Below are 16,943 nucleotides of genomic sequence, written 5' to 3'. Positions count from 1 at the left end.
AGCTGTCCAGGCTTGATGGAGAAAACACATCACTTCCGGAAGGGCTGGCGCTCTTATACTGAGGCAATTGGGGGATCCACCGCGAAGTGATGGCTGCTGAAGCAATGCCAAGCCCCAAGTTCCCCTCGCCAGCCCGCGCGTCCAGCCCTCAGAGAGCAGCCTCCACGGCGGTGCCAAGAGTTGAGTTTCATCTACACGGCGCATTCGGTTGCGCTGCTCCACCAGGCGTGCGGCAGTATTTCCCAAAGTGGAGGCGCTTGGCTCGGGCGCCCTCAGGAACACCAATCGCTTGGACGTGAAACAACCCAGGCCGCCGCGCATGAGGCGCATCCTGTACTGCCAGTTTTCCCGTGCCGACAAACGAAATGATGCGGAATGATCCTGCACGCACTACACCACGCCCGCAGCGCCTGCAACGCCAGCGGAGCGGAGAACGGAGCGCAGCGGTGTGGATAGGAGAGGCGCCCTGCTCGCTTCATTGAGCCGCAAATCTCGTCTGGCGTGACCGGCCTTTCCAGACTCTTTCCAGGCGTTTGCCACGCCCGGAATGTGAGTTGGCCCCCGTTTCATCTGCATGTTTGAAGCCGGTGATGGCAGTGGCAGCTCGTATCTCATGCCGACGACCAGAACTTCTCTCAGGGGTTGCCGTCGAGACGGCCAAGCCAACGGTGAAACCGGCCTGCCCGCAGCAGTAAACAGAAACAACAATCGACGCCGGTTTTCACCAAAGCGGGCAGCAAATCTCGTGATGGTGTTTTGGGAGGCCCGTTCGGGCGGAGTCGAGGCCTCTGCGCCGGCCACTTCGGGTTGCACTTCGCCGGTCCTGTCCCGGCGTTCGGGAGTCGGTCAACGCTATTTCCGCTCACGTGCGATGCATCCTCCTTCAGAAGACGTCACTCGGTTAAACTTAATCTAAACCGTATCTCCAAGCGCCCTTCCATCTTCCATTCTCCACCCGACGTGCACATGGATCCCACAGACGGCCTGCTGCGCTCGCGCCTTCGCGCCTTGCTAGACCAACGCCAACACCCGAAGACCATTTGCCCTTCGGAGGTTGCCCGCTCTCTATCCACCCAAGAATTGGCCGAGCTAGGGGCGAATGGGTGGCGCGAACTGATGCCGGCCGTCCGCGGCCTCGTTTTCGACGCGAGGGCTGCAGGCGAGGTCCAGATCCTGCAGCGCGGCGCAGTCATCGGCCAAGATGTGCCAACCGAGAGCATTAGGGGGCCGATTCGAGTTCGCAAGCCTCAGAACTCGAAAAGTGACTGAATGTGTGACTGCCCCGAAGCCTTCATTCATTCCCTCAAATTGGTCCACTTTGATGTTGCACCAAAATTTCCGTTGAAAATTGGTGTTGCAAGCAACCCCGTCTCATCGATACCACACCGCCATCAACTCCTCTCTTTCAATCTTCTTGCCCCTCGAACTAGGTGAGAGGCCGCACAATCCGCTTCAAAAATTCCCAGGACTGTAACTTAGTAGCGAAGCTGAGTGTTGACCCCTTCAACACCTACAGCATCCGGGCGTTTAAGTGGTACCCAGTCCTGGTCTCAGCTCTGGAACGAACTGCGCCTCACAGTGCCAAGTCATCAGCCTTGTAGGACCCATGTGCTCCAGAACACCTTAGAGGGTGATCCAACGCTACAACCTGGTTAACCAGTGGCATGCTCAAATTCTACTTTCATCTTGTCCCACTTGATCTGGACTGAGACACATACTGTTGTAACATTTTCGCGCTACCTCCTCGATGAGCGTCTCCAAATCTTCAGAGCTTCCTATCCGGGTGCCTCTCAATCCAGGGGTCGGAGACTTCCGTTCACCCAAACCCGCCTGTATGCGACACCTCCAAGCGGTCGCATTCACGAGTCAGAGGTGTCCCGCTTTCTGGGCAAGTTCTCGGTGCGGGGGCTGCCGAAGGTGCTGTTGACCAACTGCTGGCTTTTGCACGGTGTCTGTGGCCCGTTCTACGGCGGTTGTAGGAACTGTCACTTGGTCTCATGCCTGTCGATGAACCAGAGTACATAGGAGAGATCGATATTCAGGGGTCTCTGCTGCAACTGTTGCTACTCCTGCAGACCAGAAACACGATGCGCCGGTATTCTCCTTCGCGTCTGAGTCAAACTTTCCTTCTGCGAGCTTCCGCAATTTTCTTCGTTGGAGTGTCTCATCGGAAAACGGCAAGATCGGCTTTAATTTCGTGCTCGTTGTGTTCAATGGGCCACTGGCATCGAAGGGGCTGCTGCATCCCCAGCCACTCGAGTTCGGGCCCCTTAGCGCGCGGTTCTCGGAAGGTGATGAGCTATTCTTACTACCCTTTTGCCACATTTCTCTTGCTCAAGGCAAGGCATTCCGAGCCCGTGGCAAATTATCGGGCGCTGTTGAATAAACAGTAGACAACAGCCACTATTTTTCTCTACCATATGATTGGACATGGGGAATCTGTTGTCACATCTGATGATAGTTCTTGGAGCTTTCAAAAAACGAGCCTAATAATGAACGCTGTTGGTTGAAAAGTCGTTCGTTTCTCGCATCGGCCAGGTTGTAACAAAAGGGAAGGGGAGGAGACGATTCTCTAATGTCCACGCCGCCTCTCTGGATATTGCAGTCAGCGAAAAAACTACTCTGTATCACAGATTTCCCAAGAACAAAAATTTGATGGTTCTCGAAGGTCTTCTTTTCTAAATGTGGTAGAAGCTCCGCTAGCGATGCCAAGCTTTTCGGCAAGGAAACCTTAGAGTTGTCGATCGCAGAGTAGTGTGCTAGGTAGGATATATTTGAAACTGCACCAATCAACCAGCCAAGCATTGTAAGCAGAGCAGGCCCACAACAAATTTTATCAGCGGGCGAATGTACTATAAGGACAGCTTGAATGTTGTTGGAACTGTTTGTTCATTGGTGATAATGTCGCGGAAAAGCGGATAGCCGCCGAACGGCCGAGAAAAAACGCAAGGCGGAACGCGATTCAGACACGACGCGTAGTATAATAGCTAAATTACGCGTCTTCTCTACCATTGAAAGGGTTGGGCTCAAGACATATTCATCACCTTGATACAAACGTGCCAGCATCCCATGATGCCAATAATCATAACAACTGAATTCCACCGGAACGCCTTTAAAATGCCACTCTTGAATCCGACGCGCCATGCCCACCCATACTATCACCACATTCCTTTCATCTCAGGCAATAATGCCCTCGTTCGGATCATACTCCTCCTTCACGCCCACTCCACCAGCAGTCTTCCGCCTCTTCTCATTCCTCTTCCTCCGCTTCTCCTCGCGCTCCCTATCCTCCCTCTCCTTAGCCTGCTCCAGTCTCGACCCCAAATCCACCACCTCCTCCTTCTTCTCCTCCTCCCTCTTCCTCTTCAACCACGCCAACCTATCCCTCACCTCCTGCACCGTCGCCCTCCTCACCTCCCCGCTCTGCCCCGTCGCCACGAGATGCTGCTTGCTGTTCAAATGCTCCACAAACTGCAAATTATCCTTAAACGTGAGGTCGCAAGCCTCGCAGTAGAATCCCGCGCCACGGCCCTTCTTGCCGACCGCAGAGCCGGCGGGGATGAGCATCGTCTTGCCGACCATAGACCCCACGTCGAGGCGCGACTTGCGGGCCTCGGTCTCGCGGGCGTCGGGCGGCGTCGACGCGCGCCGCACGTACTTCTTGCCCTGCAGCGCCGCCTCGTAGCGCGCCTTTCCTTCTTCCTTTATCTTCGCGTCGTGCTCGGCCGCTTTGGCCGCGTACTCGGCGCGGTCCCAGGTTTTGCGGAAGGACGTGTCCGACGCTGAGTTGGCGCCGTATGCGCCGGATTTTTGGCCCGACATGGTGGGTGGTTGGCGGATGTCGAGGCGTAGAGGCGGGGGGAGGGTTTAGGTTGGATAGGCTTGTGGGAGGCTCAGGTGAGTCCGCGGGGGTGTGCGGTCGCTATGGCAATTGTGGTGTGCGGCGAGCTGGTTTTTTCGGGGCGTTTTGCTTATGTAGCGCGCGGAGGTGGTATGGTGGAGGCTGGCGCTTGCTTTGGTGGTGCGATTGTACGCAATTGAAGAGGTGCGCGTGGCCGTGTGGTGTTTGCGAAAATGCAGCCTGGGTTGTTGTAAAGTTAGCGGAGCTGCATCTGCGACAGGCGGCGAAAGTCGAGCTCGCTCGGCCCGACAGCGGTCGCAGGGTGCACCCCGCCTGCCTGCTGCGCGACCATCCCTACACAGCTCAGCAAAGTCTGCCACTTTGTCTTTCCTTTTCCTTAGCTTCGCAGTGGATTTTCGCATGTATGGCATCTGGTAAACCTCAGGCTTGCTTGGCTCGGGCGGGACCTGCGAAAACACCGCCTGCGGCTCACGACGCACTTTCCTCACCGCATCCTCACGATTACTACGTAGTGCATATCTCAAAAAAGTTTTTAAATCTCTGGCGAGACACGTCATAATTGCTTATCAGTCATCAGGGTCTGGAATTCTTCGGTTACCTCACGGACCGACCGTGAGCCTCATCTTATTCCTCCAACTCAGCTCATTGTTTTCGTTTCAGCTGCTGATTGAATCCCGACCCCAGCGTCTAAACTGCCAACACGACCAAGCCCGAGGGTAATTGGCGTCACGGCTGCCACCTGAACCTTTAAATGGCGCACGAAAATGCGGGGCACATGCAAGCCCCAGACTTTTGGGGGCCAACGCATGCGGGTCAGCCGTACCCTTGTATGATGGTGCCACCAGACGAACACAGCCCCTGGGGATGAAGTAGGCGCCTCGTCCTTGTTTCTTCGCCTCTGACTTTATTCTTTCTTTTGTACACACCCCTCATCCGAATGGGTCTTCCTTCGGAAAACGGTAAGACTTGCATTAAGCAACGATGTTCACAACTGACGTCTACATAGGCAATGGCCCGGCTTCAGATGCCCGTCTCAGTGATCATATTTCGTCGACAGAGGGAGCGGGCCCTATTGGCTCCGCAGCTCCTCAGTCTCTTCCGCGATCGCGGCCTAAACTTCCTCGCAGTGTAAGCTTGACATCTTTTCATGGTGCACATGCGAGGAGGGAGGAAGCTCCGCGGTTGTCAACCTCCAATAAACTTGCAGAAAAATCAAACCGCCTATCTTCATTTCTGCCAGAGACCTTAGCAAGACCAAATCCTGTCGAAGGAAGAAAGAGTAAGGGCGGTCAACAGTAAGTAGCTCGCGACCGTGATGACAATCTTCTGATGATCAAAAGAGCTCGATCTTCATCACCGTCACAACATGCCGCTACTCACAATGTGATTCCAGAAATCACGGTTCGTGAATTAAGCGGACCCAAGATCAAGAGCAAGACATGTCCCATCGATGTCGTCGTTGTGCACATGTGTGGGAATCGCAAAAGGCATGCGGACTGGGACATGTCGGTCTTTGTCGAATCGAAGATTAAGGACAAGGGTAATACCGCAGACCACCAAGCGCGCTCGAAAGATGGCTCAAGCGTCCCTTCTATCACCTGGCTCGATGATCCGGAAATGCTACCAAAAGTTCTTCCCACAGCAAGAATCACGAGCTTTGGTCTGGACATCAATCACAGCATCTCGAAAAATATCAACACTCCTATTGATCTGAAACAAGCAGCGACCGAGATTTTCCAGAAGCTAAGCCAGCGATGGGACAAAACTAGACAAGCATCCATCGTTTTCATCGGCCATGGTTATGGAACTATCGTCATCGATCATTTACTATTCGGAGAACTGTCGCAAACAGTTGAAGAGCGGTCGAGGCATCGATTGGTGGAATCCACTGCCGCTGTCGCCATGTTTGCACCGCCACTGGAAAGCTTTGAGAATTTAATCAATTGGGTGGCAACGGAGTTTAATATCTCTAAGACTTCAACGAAATTGTTTGAAGCACGGCAGGGAATCAATCACCTGACGCCGGACACGATATGGAAGAACTTTTTCGACAACACAGAAAAACGAAACATTGGCACTTTCGGATACCTGGAACAGAAAAAAGAGTCCAAAAAAACTCCAAATCATTCCAAGAGGTTTGATCGTAGCTGGACATCTGACTTCGCTGTAGACGACCTTGCTCGGATATCCCGGGAGAATGACGTTCGCTTTAGAAACCTCACGAAAGCCATCTCTGAGTCCGTAGCTGTGCATCAGCTTCTCAGAGCTGGGAGATTTCTCAACGAAGATGCGATTGATGAATTGCTTAATGCCTCGGTTGACTTCAATTCCCAGAACAGAAAAATGCAGACAGTTCTACATCTTGCCGCCGAGCGTGGGCTGGCCAGGCTGGTCCAGTGCTTGGTCAACAGTGGCAAAGTTGATTTGGATCGACAAGATGGAGAAGGTGACACGGCCCTCAATGTAGCTGTTGAATCACGCTCCTATTCCAGTCCGGATATAGTCCATGATTTACTGAAAGCAGGTGCGAACACGGGTATTACGAATATACTTGGGAAGTCAGCCGAGGACATGGCGCTCGAGGAAGGAGTCAACCAAGATATCAAAGACCTCTTCAGAAATCCGCCGCTCGTTGAGGGCCCTTCTGGGCCACGAAGACTTGTCAGGGGAAAGCCAGCCAATGCAAATGCCCAGGAGGCATGTCGTAAGACTAGTATGGTTGCACGAGAAATTTTCAGCCCCACAGAGTCTAGGCCTGAAAGACATCTCCCTGTGTACAAATCTGTACACGACTTCATTTACACAGACGAAAACATCGATCAATTCTTCCAGGCGGCATATACTGAGAACTCACCTACTGCCATATGTAGATGGTATCATATCCCAATGAACAACGTAAGAACACCAGAAACTCATTTCTCGACTTTGCTAATAATAGTAGATGGCTTGGGTGCATGTAAGGCTTCACTCGTCCATCCCCGTTAGTCTATGCTGATAGCGCAGGACCTCTTCGCAAAACTGGAGTTATCCTTTTGGCCATGGCCAAAGCCGCACAAGCGCAGCAAGATACACCATGGTGTAAGTCACATCGTACAGTACTCGTACTTAGAACCACTGATTCTAAGTACTTATAATTATTTAGCGTTATATGAGTCCTGAAGTAACTAGGTTGCCTAGTCTGCAAAGCTCTTCCATCACTGCCAACAATGATGACAGTCGCAATGACAACTGGGTAGTATTCGTAAGTTTCTGTCGTGCTAAGAAAACACCATCATGGTTAACAATGTAGATGCCCTATGTCAGCTACGAAAGTTCGCTCCAGCAAGGGCAAATTGCCAACATAGCCCGTAGTGTTGGAACGGAAACCACCAAACCGTTCGCCCTACCTTATCTTCCGCTCTCACGTCCTCGTATTAAAGGCCCAAAACGAAGTACGAACGATATGGCTTCACATATGCTTCCCGGTAGAGATCCTGAAGCTCTGGCGATAAGAGGTTATCTGAACGACCACAACCACAATCAAGATCAGCATCTCACGTTGCACATCAGACGGTATGCACTACTTTCCTTGAACACTATCTCGGCTCTACCAGCTGTCTGAATGCTGCAGAGTTCTTGTAGAGTCACTGTGGAGCATTTCTCTAGAACTTGGTCATTACGGCCTCAAGTACTAATATTTATGGAGGTTGCTAACTGGTTGTTTCCAGCACACTCGACCAATCATACTATAACATGCTCAAGGATACATCTTACAGAGATCGTACACAGGTCGTGTCCCGTTGGGCTAAGTCGGAGTGGCGAGACCCACCTGATCACAACATACTCATGGTAGACCAACTTTGGCTGTGGTTCATCAAGGGCGAAGATGGCAAACCGGACACTATCATCACCAGTTTTCCATCGCGCGAAGGAGCCGCTTTTCCTCGGTCAACTCGTGAAGCAGATGACCTTCAGCGTACTGTTCTGGGACCTACCAATCGACGATCGATCTCCAAGAGTGCCGATTTAGTGTCTCGTATTCTGTTCGTTTGTTGCAACACATTTGACCGCCATCAACACCTGGAATCCATCAACTTTCTACAATTCTTTGAGGGTGCTATAGGCCGTGCGGTAAGTGATATATACCCCGCATGATTTTGTCTCAGAACTGATGAAGAAGCAGGAAGAGGAAGAGACACGTATTTTCCGACATTTCCGACGACGGGCTAAAATGCTCAATTCCCTTCAAGAGATGCACCGAGGCTACTCAGAATACAGAAGCATGTTGCTAAGAAAACTACTTGATATCATGAAAGAATCGGAGCAGCTCAAAGAAATCAGAAATGTTCTAGATGAGATCAAGATGATCAGGTCTGTTTTGAAAGACCAGCTCAAGGTTGTCGGATCTCTCAAGAGGATTGTCGCACCGGATTTTACTCAGTCGGAGAAGAAGTTCTCTGATGTTCTGGTGCTAATCCGCGAAACGGACGAAAGCTTTGATGTCATGGAGGCACATGCGAAGGAGGTGGAGAAGGGGGTGAGTGAATCCCTTCACCCAAATCTGGCAGCACTATCTAATCTTTAAAGCTTGAGCACCTTCTTGATCTCAAGCAGAAACAAGCGAATCTTTGGGAAGCCCGGTCATCTCGTGAAGGTGCGGAAGAGGCTGCTAAGCAAGGCCGGGTATGATGATCCCTCTGTGGCAACACCAATGTTTCGCTAATACAATATAGACGATACTCGTCTTTACTGTCGTCACCATTATCTTCGTAGGTAGCAATCATTGTAGATATTGGGCTGCACTAATGTCTTCTAGCTCCCTCTCTCCTTCATGGCATCCTTCTTCTCTCTCGGTATCTCTATTTTCCCCAAATCGGACGGCGAGAACAATTTCCCCATTGGATGGGTCTCGGCTTTGCTCTGTGAGTACAATATTAAGCTTGATAGACTAGTCTGGTCTCTTACTGAGGGTAACGGTAGTTGGTGTATCATTTGCGGTGTCAATCCCATTCGTCCTCCTCGCTTTCAACATTGAAAAGTTCTCCGACGCTTGGACCCGTCTCAAGCACTCTACCAACAAGCACACGGCATTCATCTTCCTGAAACCTCTGCGCGAAAGCCGACGATTACCCAGCGAGAGTATCCGAGCCACGGGCCATAAATGGTACCGCGAGTGGGTCAGCTTCATAGCGAAGCACGACCTACCGCTCAAGCCGAACGATGAGATGGAGGCGCGACTCAAGCGCGAGATGGAAGGCCAACAACCAGGAGATGAGCAGTCACCTGAGTTGATATTCGACACGGATTCGAGCTCGGAAGGGGAGGTTACAGATGATGAGGAAGAGATGGAATTGATCATGCGGCAGGACGATAGGCAAAGCAACCTGCTGCGGCGGATGAAGAGTTGATGGTAATGGCAAGGGTTAATTGACAATGGTGGGCAGTTGAAGCCATCATCCGGACGTAAATGTAGCATTCTTAATTCGACATTTACGTCCGGACGATAGCTCCAGCCAACCCCATAAGTTAAATATAGTTGCTCGCAAGAATGTTTCTTCTAAAATCTGCCGTGGTATGGCATAATCCTCTCCTGTTTTAATGCGCTATTACCCCGCACTATCGTTCAGCTCTAACATCGATCTGTCCGATCACCATGGTGGACCTTAAACTCATCGAGGGCATTCTCCATTATATCAAGGCATTCAAATATTTACAGTCCAGCGGAAAAAAAAATCCACGATTAAGCTGAAACCCTCAACTAATCCACCCTCCTTCGGCCTGCGCACAAAAGCTCGCTAACTCAGTTTCCAATCTTACCAATACCGGCGGCGCCCAGCACGGTCGACTTGACGTTGCCGTACGCGATAGGGGTGACAAGGTAGTCCTTCGCATTGCCCAGCGCCTGCAGAGGGGCGGTGCTGGTCAACGAGTACCACTCGCCGGAGTTGGACAGGGCGTTGATCTGGCACTTGCGGCCGAGGTACGACGAGCAAGTGTTCGCCGCATTAGCGTCGGGCACGTTGAAGGTGGCGCCGCCGTTGGACTTGCTGCCCGAGGTGACGGGCTGGTCGGAGCCCTCGAAGCGGTTGCCCTCGATCAGCACCGAGCCGCCCTGGGCGACGTCGAAGTTGTGGCCGGCGCAGTTGGCGAAATAGTTGTTCGACGCCTGCACCAGCTGCGTGCCCGAGCCGCCGATCTTGGGCGACCGCCCGGACACGTCGTGGAAGTAGTTGCGGTCCAGCGTCAGCCGCAGCGAGTCGCCCACCAGCATCGTCGTCCAGTAGTGGTCGTTGTTGCACGTGCTGCTGTACGTCGTGACGCCGTCGAACTCGTTGTTGGAGATGGTCACACGCGAGGGGGAGTAGCTGGGGAAAAGGGAGGCAGAGTTAGTGAGCGGGTTGGGTTGGAGGTGGAGGGGGGAAGGACGTACTGGGTCACGATCATCTGGCGGCCAACCTTGCTGAACTGTTGTGGAAGAGGAAGGTCAGTACAGGCTACTTTGATTCCTGCTCGACTTGAGATGGGCACTTGCCTTGCAGTGGTCGATCCAGACGCCATCGACACCGTTGATACTGATCGCATCGCCGCCCCAGACGTACTTGGGGTTCAGGTTCTGGAAAATAAATGTCAGTTCGGAGGCGCTAATCGAAACCGGAAAAAACCTACAGTTATGTGGATGTTCTGAACAATAATGTTCTTGGCGCCCTCCTTAAGGACCAGGCCCTTCCCGTTCAGGACACCCTTTGAGCCAACACCGACAATGCTCTTGTTGCTAGCAACGGGCATTCCCGTGGCAGCCGCCTTATCCCAGGTGGCCGTGTACTTCTGCTGGTAGCTCTCGCAGGTGTCCTGGATCCAGTCCTGCTTCTGGAAGCTGCCCGTGCACGCGGACGTTCCGGTGGGGCGGCATGCAGTGCCCGTGGCCGTGCCCTCGCTGTTGGCAAAATCGAAAGTCTTGTCAATCATGATCACGCGGGGAGTGTCGTCCGCGAGCCATTCCTTGAGTCTGTTGGGGAGTGTCAGAAAGTGCACCAGATCATTTGATTGACGGAGAAACTGACTGGGCGATGTTGGATGGTTTGGCAGGTGTAGCATTTCCGCCTCCTGTGACACCCTTGGCAAAGCCGTAGGGTGTGCCGACAACCTGGGCAAGAGTAGCGGCAGGGACAGCCGCGAGGGCAAGGAAGAAGGAATTCAGATGCATGGCCGAAATATGTACAAGAAGTGAATGATTAGAGTGCTGATGGAGCTGAGCTGGAGTTCTCAAAACAAGCAGGGAGGCTGCTGAATTTAAGCGTATACTTCCGTGACCATGACCATGCTTTACCTCGTGATCGTGTATGTGCTCCTTCTCGATGGAGTGCTGCAAAGCCAAGCTGTTTCGAAACACATGCAGGTGAAACTCGCTTGGGAGCATAGAGCTCGATTGCCGAACAGGCGCAAGGCTTGGCGGTCCTTTTAAGGAACAAGCCTCTCCATTTAGGGAGTGCCGAGCTTGCCGCTTGCAGTGGGGTTTTACTACTTACGTATCTTTGAACATATCTTGACGGTGTTCACACGTTTCCATTTGCTTCCTAAGACCGTTATTACTCGATACGCGCTCATCTAGTCGTGGATATAAGAAAGGATATCAAGGTAGCTGTTCGTTTTCGGTTGTAGCAAAGGCTGTCGCTGGCAAGACGATGCTTCTGGGCACTTTGGACGTGCGGCAGCGGCAGCCGCTTTGATATGGACATCATGCAGCCACAGCAGAAGCCTCCATAGGATCTACGCTTCTGGATTCTTTCTCTCGTCCGGTTCGCAACTGCGGGATTTCAATTGGTGCGTCCTCGGAAACAGCCAAGACGGATTTCGCTTAATTTATTTAGGTACGGTGGGGCTCCTTGGTCCTTACCCCTTCAGGTAATCACCCCTGGACGGGAGGAGCTCTCAGACCGTTGAAGGACTCCACTTTGGTCTTGTGGCGCGGCTGAAGTCCGGTCAGAGCTCTTCTTCTTGCTCATGAACGAGAGGGGTCAGGAACTTGGCCCGAGGCAGAACACGCCGTAAGCTGGGGCCGTTTGAAGCTTTCAGACCATGGCCCCGTACACATCAGTAGAGAGAGAAGAACAAACTATAGCATTTAAGATTTACAAATCCAAAACATTGATACAGAATATCAATAGACCTCAATTCCCGTAACGTGAGGATTTCCTTGCCAAAAGAAGGACCAGATAATGTAGTCACAGTAGAGCCAGTCCGTTGCCCTATTCGTAAATGTAAGGGAATACTCTCAAACATCTTCCGCTTTGAATCTGGTACGTGGTTCCGAAGTCTTATTTTCCGGCTGAGGAGTGATTGCGTTCCCCGCCCTTTTGCAAAGCTGCCGCGCCAAATCCGGCAGGTCAAAAAGCAGGTGGTTGAACTGCTCGTATTTCCTCAACTTCTCCAGCCTGGTTGAAGCATACCATAATACCAACGCTCTTAGCGGATCTTCCGGACACCGTTCTGGTAGTTCGGAGCAAACGATAATCAACAGATCGCAAACGCTTTTGTCCGGGATGTCCCCCGTGCAGGGGAATTGACTGGAGAACTTCCACAGTACCGCCTGCTGGAACTTTTCTGCACCTAGCCTTTCACTCATGGCATACAAACTAGCCAGTGTTACGTATTCCGAGCTGTCTTTTATCCCAGGGCTACAGACCCATCCATCTCGGTAGAGATACTCCACGAAGCAGCCGAAAAGCTCGGGATCCTCGTCGCAGTTGGCAGTGGAGCGTGTGGCAGACTTGTTGGAATGTCCGTTGAGTTGTTTGAGGAAACGCTTGGACTCGTGGCAAAGCAGCAATTCGTGGACGTAGAAGGTTTTCGGTTTAAACGCCTGGACGGTGACCGCGATGCACGGAGCTGTGAGCAAGCTGGTAATGTTAACATACTATATAGCCAATGATACTGTGAAAGATGTTTGATAGCTTACGTAGAAAACTTGGCCTCCTTATGATGCTCGCAAAAGCGCAGATGGCCCGGCACATACTCCTCTTCTAAACTGATGGAACCACCACAGGATACGCACCCTGTACGGGCTTTCTTACGGCTTGGACTGTGAAAGCCTGAGTAGTCCATGATCGCAGAGCATAGAGGTATACGGTGTAGGAGGGGTTGTGCATGTGGAGCGGGGTATATTAACCACTAGTGGTACTTTAAGGCCCCTTGCAACATTCCAAGCGCGCGTTGAGCAATGAACAACACTGGTTCTCTCCCTGTGATCGCGAAAGTCATTTGACCTTGACAGATACTCTGAATGATCACCCACTCATCCCTTGATCACATGCTATTGGCTTTCAGAATACAACACCAACGCCCACCATGGTTATCATACAGGGAGGTATTGCAGCCAACGTCAAGCGTGAATTTATTTTTTCGCTCATACGATGGGTAGTTGAAGCTATCATCTGGACGTGAATGTATAATTATTAATTCCACATTCAGATCCGGATGGCAGTTTCAACGACCCAATTATGTTCCTTTTTCATTGGAAAAAAGAAAAGAAAGAAGTGAAGCATACTTACGCTATGTTTTACGGTCCTACTGTTTTTCGCTCTAGCCGTCGGCTGCAGTACCCCCTCTGTATAGATGGATATTAGAGCCGAAGGATAGATGGCTTTAAAAGAGGGATAACACTAGCCATGTTCCTGTCCCACGGTAGATTTTAGAAGAGATTATATTTCGCAATCTTGAAAATCAAAAATCAAAATATTCTTGTGTTGACTTGAAGGGACCGATCGTGAATTGTTTGGGGCGTTTGACAACCAAACTTGTGTAAATTCAGACAGTCGATACCATGAATTCAGCATTCATCTCCGCAATAAAAAGTAGACAAGAATATATATCATTGAAAGATCACACGAAGCCCTCTACCAGTATCCCTAATCACCACCCTAAACAACAATCTCCCTTCTACTCCACTGGTGCTTCTCTTCACCCTCTCCGGGGACTCTGTTCTTCTCCTCGTAAATCCGCTTCGTCAGGAGCTTGTACAGGAAAGCACTATCCCCGTTGTACCTGATGTTATGATCCGAATCCGTGAACCACTGGCTATCGAACTTATCAGGGCCGACACCGCCCGCCATCAGCACATCCGCCAGCACAGCCGAGTGCTGGAAATGCACATTATCGTCGCCCAGGCCGTGGGTGATCAAGAAACCGCCCTCGATGTTCTTAAAGCCCTCCGTCTTCCGCACGGCCGTCTCGTTGTAGCCGGCGGGGTTGGCGGTGTACGTCTTCATGTAGCGCTCCGTGTACATGGAGTCGTAGAAGCGCCAGTCGGTGACCGGCGCCGTGATCAGGCCCAGCGTGAACACGCCCGAGTCGAGCTCGACGACCTTGCTGCTGAGGTAGCCGCCGAACGACCAGCCCCAGATGGCGACGTGGTCGGGGTCGGCCCACTCGTACTTGTCGAGGATCTGCTGCGCCGCCCAGACTTGGTCCTCGGCCTCCAGCTTGCCCAGCTGGCCCGCCACCAGCGAGCGGAAAGCACGGCCCTTGTAACCAGTGCCACGGTTGTCAACCACCCACTGTGCGTATTCCAGCTCGGGGTCGGACGAAATGTAGGCGTTCCATGACAGCGCCTTCCACGTCTTCGGGATCTGCTGCGCGCCGGGTCCGCCATAGGGGTTGAAGAGCACGGGGTACTTCTTGGAGGGGTCAAAGTTGGCGGGCAGTCGCTGCATCACGTTGAGCTTCTCGCCTGACGGGTGCTCGAGCTCGAACCAGCTGATTTCGGGAAGCTTGTACTCGTTGATCTTGGCGTAGAAGTCGGCATTGTCGACCAGGGTGCGCAGAGGCGTCGTCGTGCTGTTGATGGAGTAGAGTTCCTGGTAGGGGACGTCGGGTCCTTGGTAGTAGAGAGAGTAGTAGCCACCGCTGCTGGAGAACGAGGCGCTCCAGTAGGCAGGAATGGTGTCATCGACGAGAGGCGTCTTCTTGAAGGTTTTGTAGGAAACCGAGTAGAGATGCGACTCGGTACTGTGGTGTTCTGTGGAGGTGTAGTAGACCAGGCTTCGGGCGGTGTCGACCTTGAGGATTGAACGGACTTCCCATTCGCCAGAGGTCAGTGGAATAGCAGCTCCGCCGTTCACAGGATAGAGGTAGATGTGCGTCCAGCCAGAGACGTCCGAGAGATCGAGATAATAGGTTCCGTTGGTGCCGTTGCCGGCTGCGGCGCCGACGTAGGTGATGGCAAGGTTGTTGTCGAGCCAGCCCTCGCTTTCGGAGCGCTCACGCACCACGGAGGTCGAAGTGGAAGCAACGTCAACATTCACCACCTTCTCCGAGTCCTGAACTCTGTTGTAGGCGCGGAACAGAACGTTGGAGTGATCATCAGTAACCCAGGCGACCTCGCCAATAATGAGATCATCCGCAGGGAATGCGTCAATGGCAATGGGAGTGATCTCAGAAGAAGCAATATCCAGCAGGTTGAAGCTAACTGTTGGATTGGTGGCATCGACCTTGGGGTACCTGAGTTCCAGCTCCCGCGGATAAGAATTGCCGTATTCAGTGCTGCTTGGGTGTCAGTATTGGCAAACATTTACAGGGGGTGAGAAATTTTGAAAGCGCTTACTTGTCGAGGTAGTATTGTACACGGAATGTTGGCACGCCGGTCTCATTGAAGCTGAGATACGCAATCTTCTCGCCGTCGGGGCTCCACCAAAGCGCATAGCGGTCACCCAGAATTTCCTCTTCCATGACCCAGTCGGGGACGGCGTTAAAGGTATCCGGGTTACCGTCAGAAGTAATGCGCGTAATCTCACCATCGGCCCAGATGTACAGGTCGTTTCCGCGGACAAAGGCAATTTTCTCTCCATTGGGATCCCACTCGGCGTACTGGATATCGCCGGCCTGATCAGCAACGAGGGGGTCCAAGCTTCCGGAGGCAATGTCGAGGACAAAGTAGTCGGCAAAGTAGGAATGACGGTACTGCTTGGTGTAGTTGGTGGCCCACAAGACGCGTTCCAGGTCGGCGCTGATCCAGTAGTCCCAGTAGTCGGCAGGCACTTGGTCAGCGGCCACGAACGTCTCGTTCTCGCCAGTGACGGCATTAGCGAGAATCAGAGCGCCGTCGTCTCCGGCGTAGATGTACTGGCCGTCGACATCGCTGGCTACCCACGCGAGAGAGACGGAAGACGGAGACAGACTCGTCGGCACCGTCTCATTGAAAGTCAACAACCTGGTGCCATTGGTCTTGGGTGCCGTTGAGCCGCGCGGCGGGTAGATGGCGTCGACACCGATGCCGACGGCAAGGGCAGCGAGCAGCAGAGATGGCTGCATAACGACCGAAGGAGTGGGAGTCAAAGGAGTGCAGGTCGCTAGAGATAGCGGTGGCGAGGTGCAGTGGTGTACATTTTATATTAACAAGATTGCATACGATGGCGAGAGATGGACCGTCTGCTTGGCAGCAGCGTCGTACACCCCGTCTGCATGTCCCGGATAGGAAGCTGCATCAGGTTGTTTGCTTGGCACCTTGGCCGGCGGTGCGAGAAGCGAAGCCGGAGATACGGTCGATTTAGAGAAGCTCGAGGATCTGCCTGCCTACGGGCGGCGTAACGAACCTCCTGAAGCACATCATTGCGTGCGGGGCTTTCCGCCTTTTTCGTTGTGAATATTGAATGGCAAAACCGGGCGTGCAGCGTCTCATGCAGGAACAACAACTTGGAGTCTGTAAAATTGCGGGCAGCAGCCTTCAAACATGCGCGACCTAGCTTTCGTCGGTGACCTCTGTGCATCGGGGTTTGGGATTTAGAGTCCACTGAGCACAAACATCGCTGGGTTTATGTGCGGGGTTAGCGCGCCCGTGTAACCCGCGTGCCTGCCACGATCTGGCGAGAACCAATTCGTGGCTCCCAAGTCAAGCCCTTTTCATCTTTTTGTAGAATCCTTGCCTTCTGTGTCTCGAAACACTGATACATCTCACGAAAAAAAAAAGAAGCGGACCGGATCCTTGGACTCGATGTTCTGTTTTATTTAGAATTGATGCCTGGTAGCGCGATATCTGACGTGATTGATTGTCGATCGGCCGGGTGTCTCTTTCCCGGTCTGTCCTTATCGCTAATTAGCACCTCTACAA

The 16,943-nt window shown here is 52.5% G+C and overlaps 5 protein-coding genes across 5 annotated transcripts; 2 read left to right on the top strand and 3 right to left on the bottom strand.

The window, feature by feature from the left end:
- Window positions 1-966: 966 nt before the first annotated feature.
- On the top strand, window positions 967-1,269 carry LTHEOB_8921 (S-adenosylmethionine trna ribosyltransferase; the record flags this gene model as incomplete). Its single annotated transcript, XM_035518452.1, has 1 exon — window positions 967-1,269. The coding sequence occupies one exon, from the start codon at window positions 967-969 to the stop codon at window positions 1,267-1,269; it is 303 nt and encodes a 100-aa protein (XP_035369820.1).
- Window positions 1,270-3,177: 1,908 nt separating this feature from the next.
- Window positions 3,178-3,822, bottom strand: LTHEOB_8920 (C2H2 domain containing protein; the record flags this gene model as incomplete). Its single annotated transcript, XM_035518451.1, has 1 exon — window positions 3,178-3,822. One exon carries the CDS (start codon window positions 3,820-3,822, stop codon window positions 3,178-3,180), a length of 645 nt encoding a protein of 214 aa, XP_035369819.1.
- Window positions 3,823-8,123: 4,301 nt separating this feature from the next.
- LTHEOB_8919 (Ankyrin repeat protein) lies at window positions 8,124-9,249 on the top strand (the record flags this gene model as incomplete). The annotated part of the gene is made up of 5 exons (XM_035518449.1): window positions 8,124-8,378; window positions 8,429-8,524; window positions 8,575-8,610; window positions 8,658-8,763; window positions 8,822-9,249. 5 exons carry the CDS (start codon window positions 8,124-8,126, stop codon window positions 9,247-9,249), a joined length of 921 nt encoding a protein of 306 aa, XP_035369818.1.
- A 392-nt stretch (window positions 9,250-9,641) lies between these two features.
- LTHEOB_8918 (Pectin lyase) lies at window positions 9,642-11,045 on the bottom strand (the record flags this gene model as incomplete). Its single annotated transcript, XM_035518448.1, has 4 exons — window positions 9,642-10,306; window positions 10,370-10,454; window positions 10,508-10,847; window positions 10,903-11,045. The coding sequence occupies 4 exons, from the start codon at window positions 11,043-11,045 to the stop codon at window positions 9,642-9,644; spliced, it is 1,233 nt and encodes a 410-aa protein (XP_035369817.1).
- A 2,713-nt stretch (window positions 11,046-13,758) lies between these two features.
- LTHEOB_8917 (Extracellular dipeptidyl-peptidase Dpp4) lies at window positions 13,759-16,147 on the bottom strand (the record flags this gene model as incomplete). Its single annotated transcript, XM_035518447.1, has 2 exons — window positions 13,759-15,379; window positions 15,441-16,147. 2 exons carry the CDS (start codon window positions 16,145-16,147, stop codon window positions 13,759-13,761), a joined length of 2,328 nt encoding a protein of 775 aa, XP_035369816.1.
- Between the last annotated feature and the right edge of the window lie 796 nt (window positions 16,148-16,943).

The sequence above is a fragment of the Lasiodiplodia theobromae genome (assembly GCF_012971845.1).
Source record: "Lasiodiplodia theobromae strain AM2As chromosome Unknown scaffold_29, whole genome shotgun sequence".
Classification (NCBI taxonomy): Eukaryota; Fungi; Ascomycota; class Dothideomycetes; order Botryosphaeriales; family Botryosphaeriaceae; genus Lasiodiplodia; species Lasiodiplodia theobromae.
The sequence above is the reverse complement of the archived record's forward strand: the minus strand, read 5'-3'. Positions and strand labels throughout refer to the sequence as shown.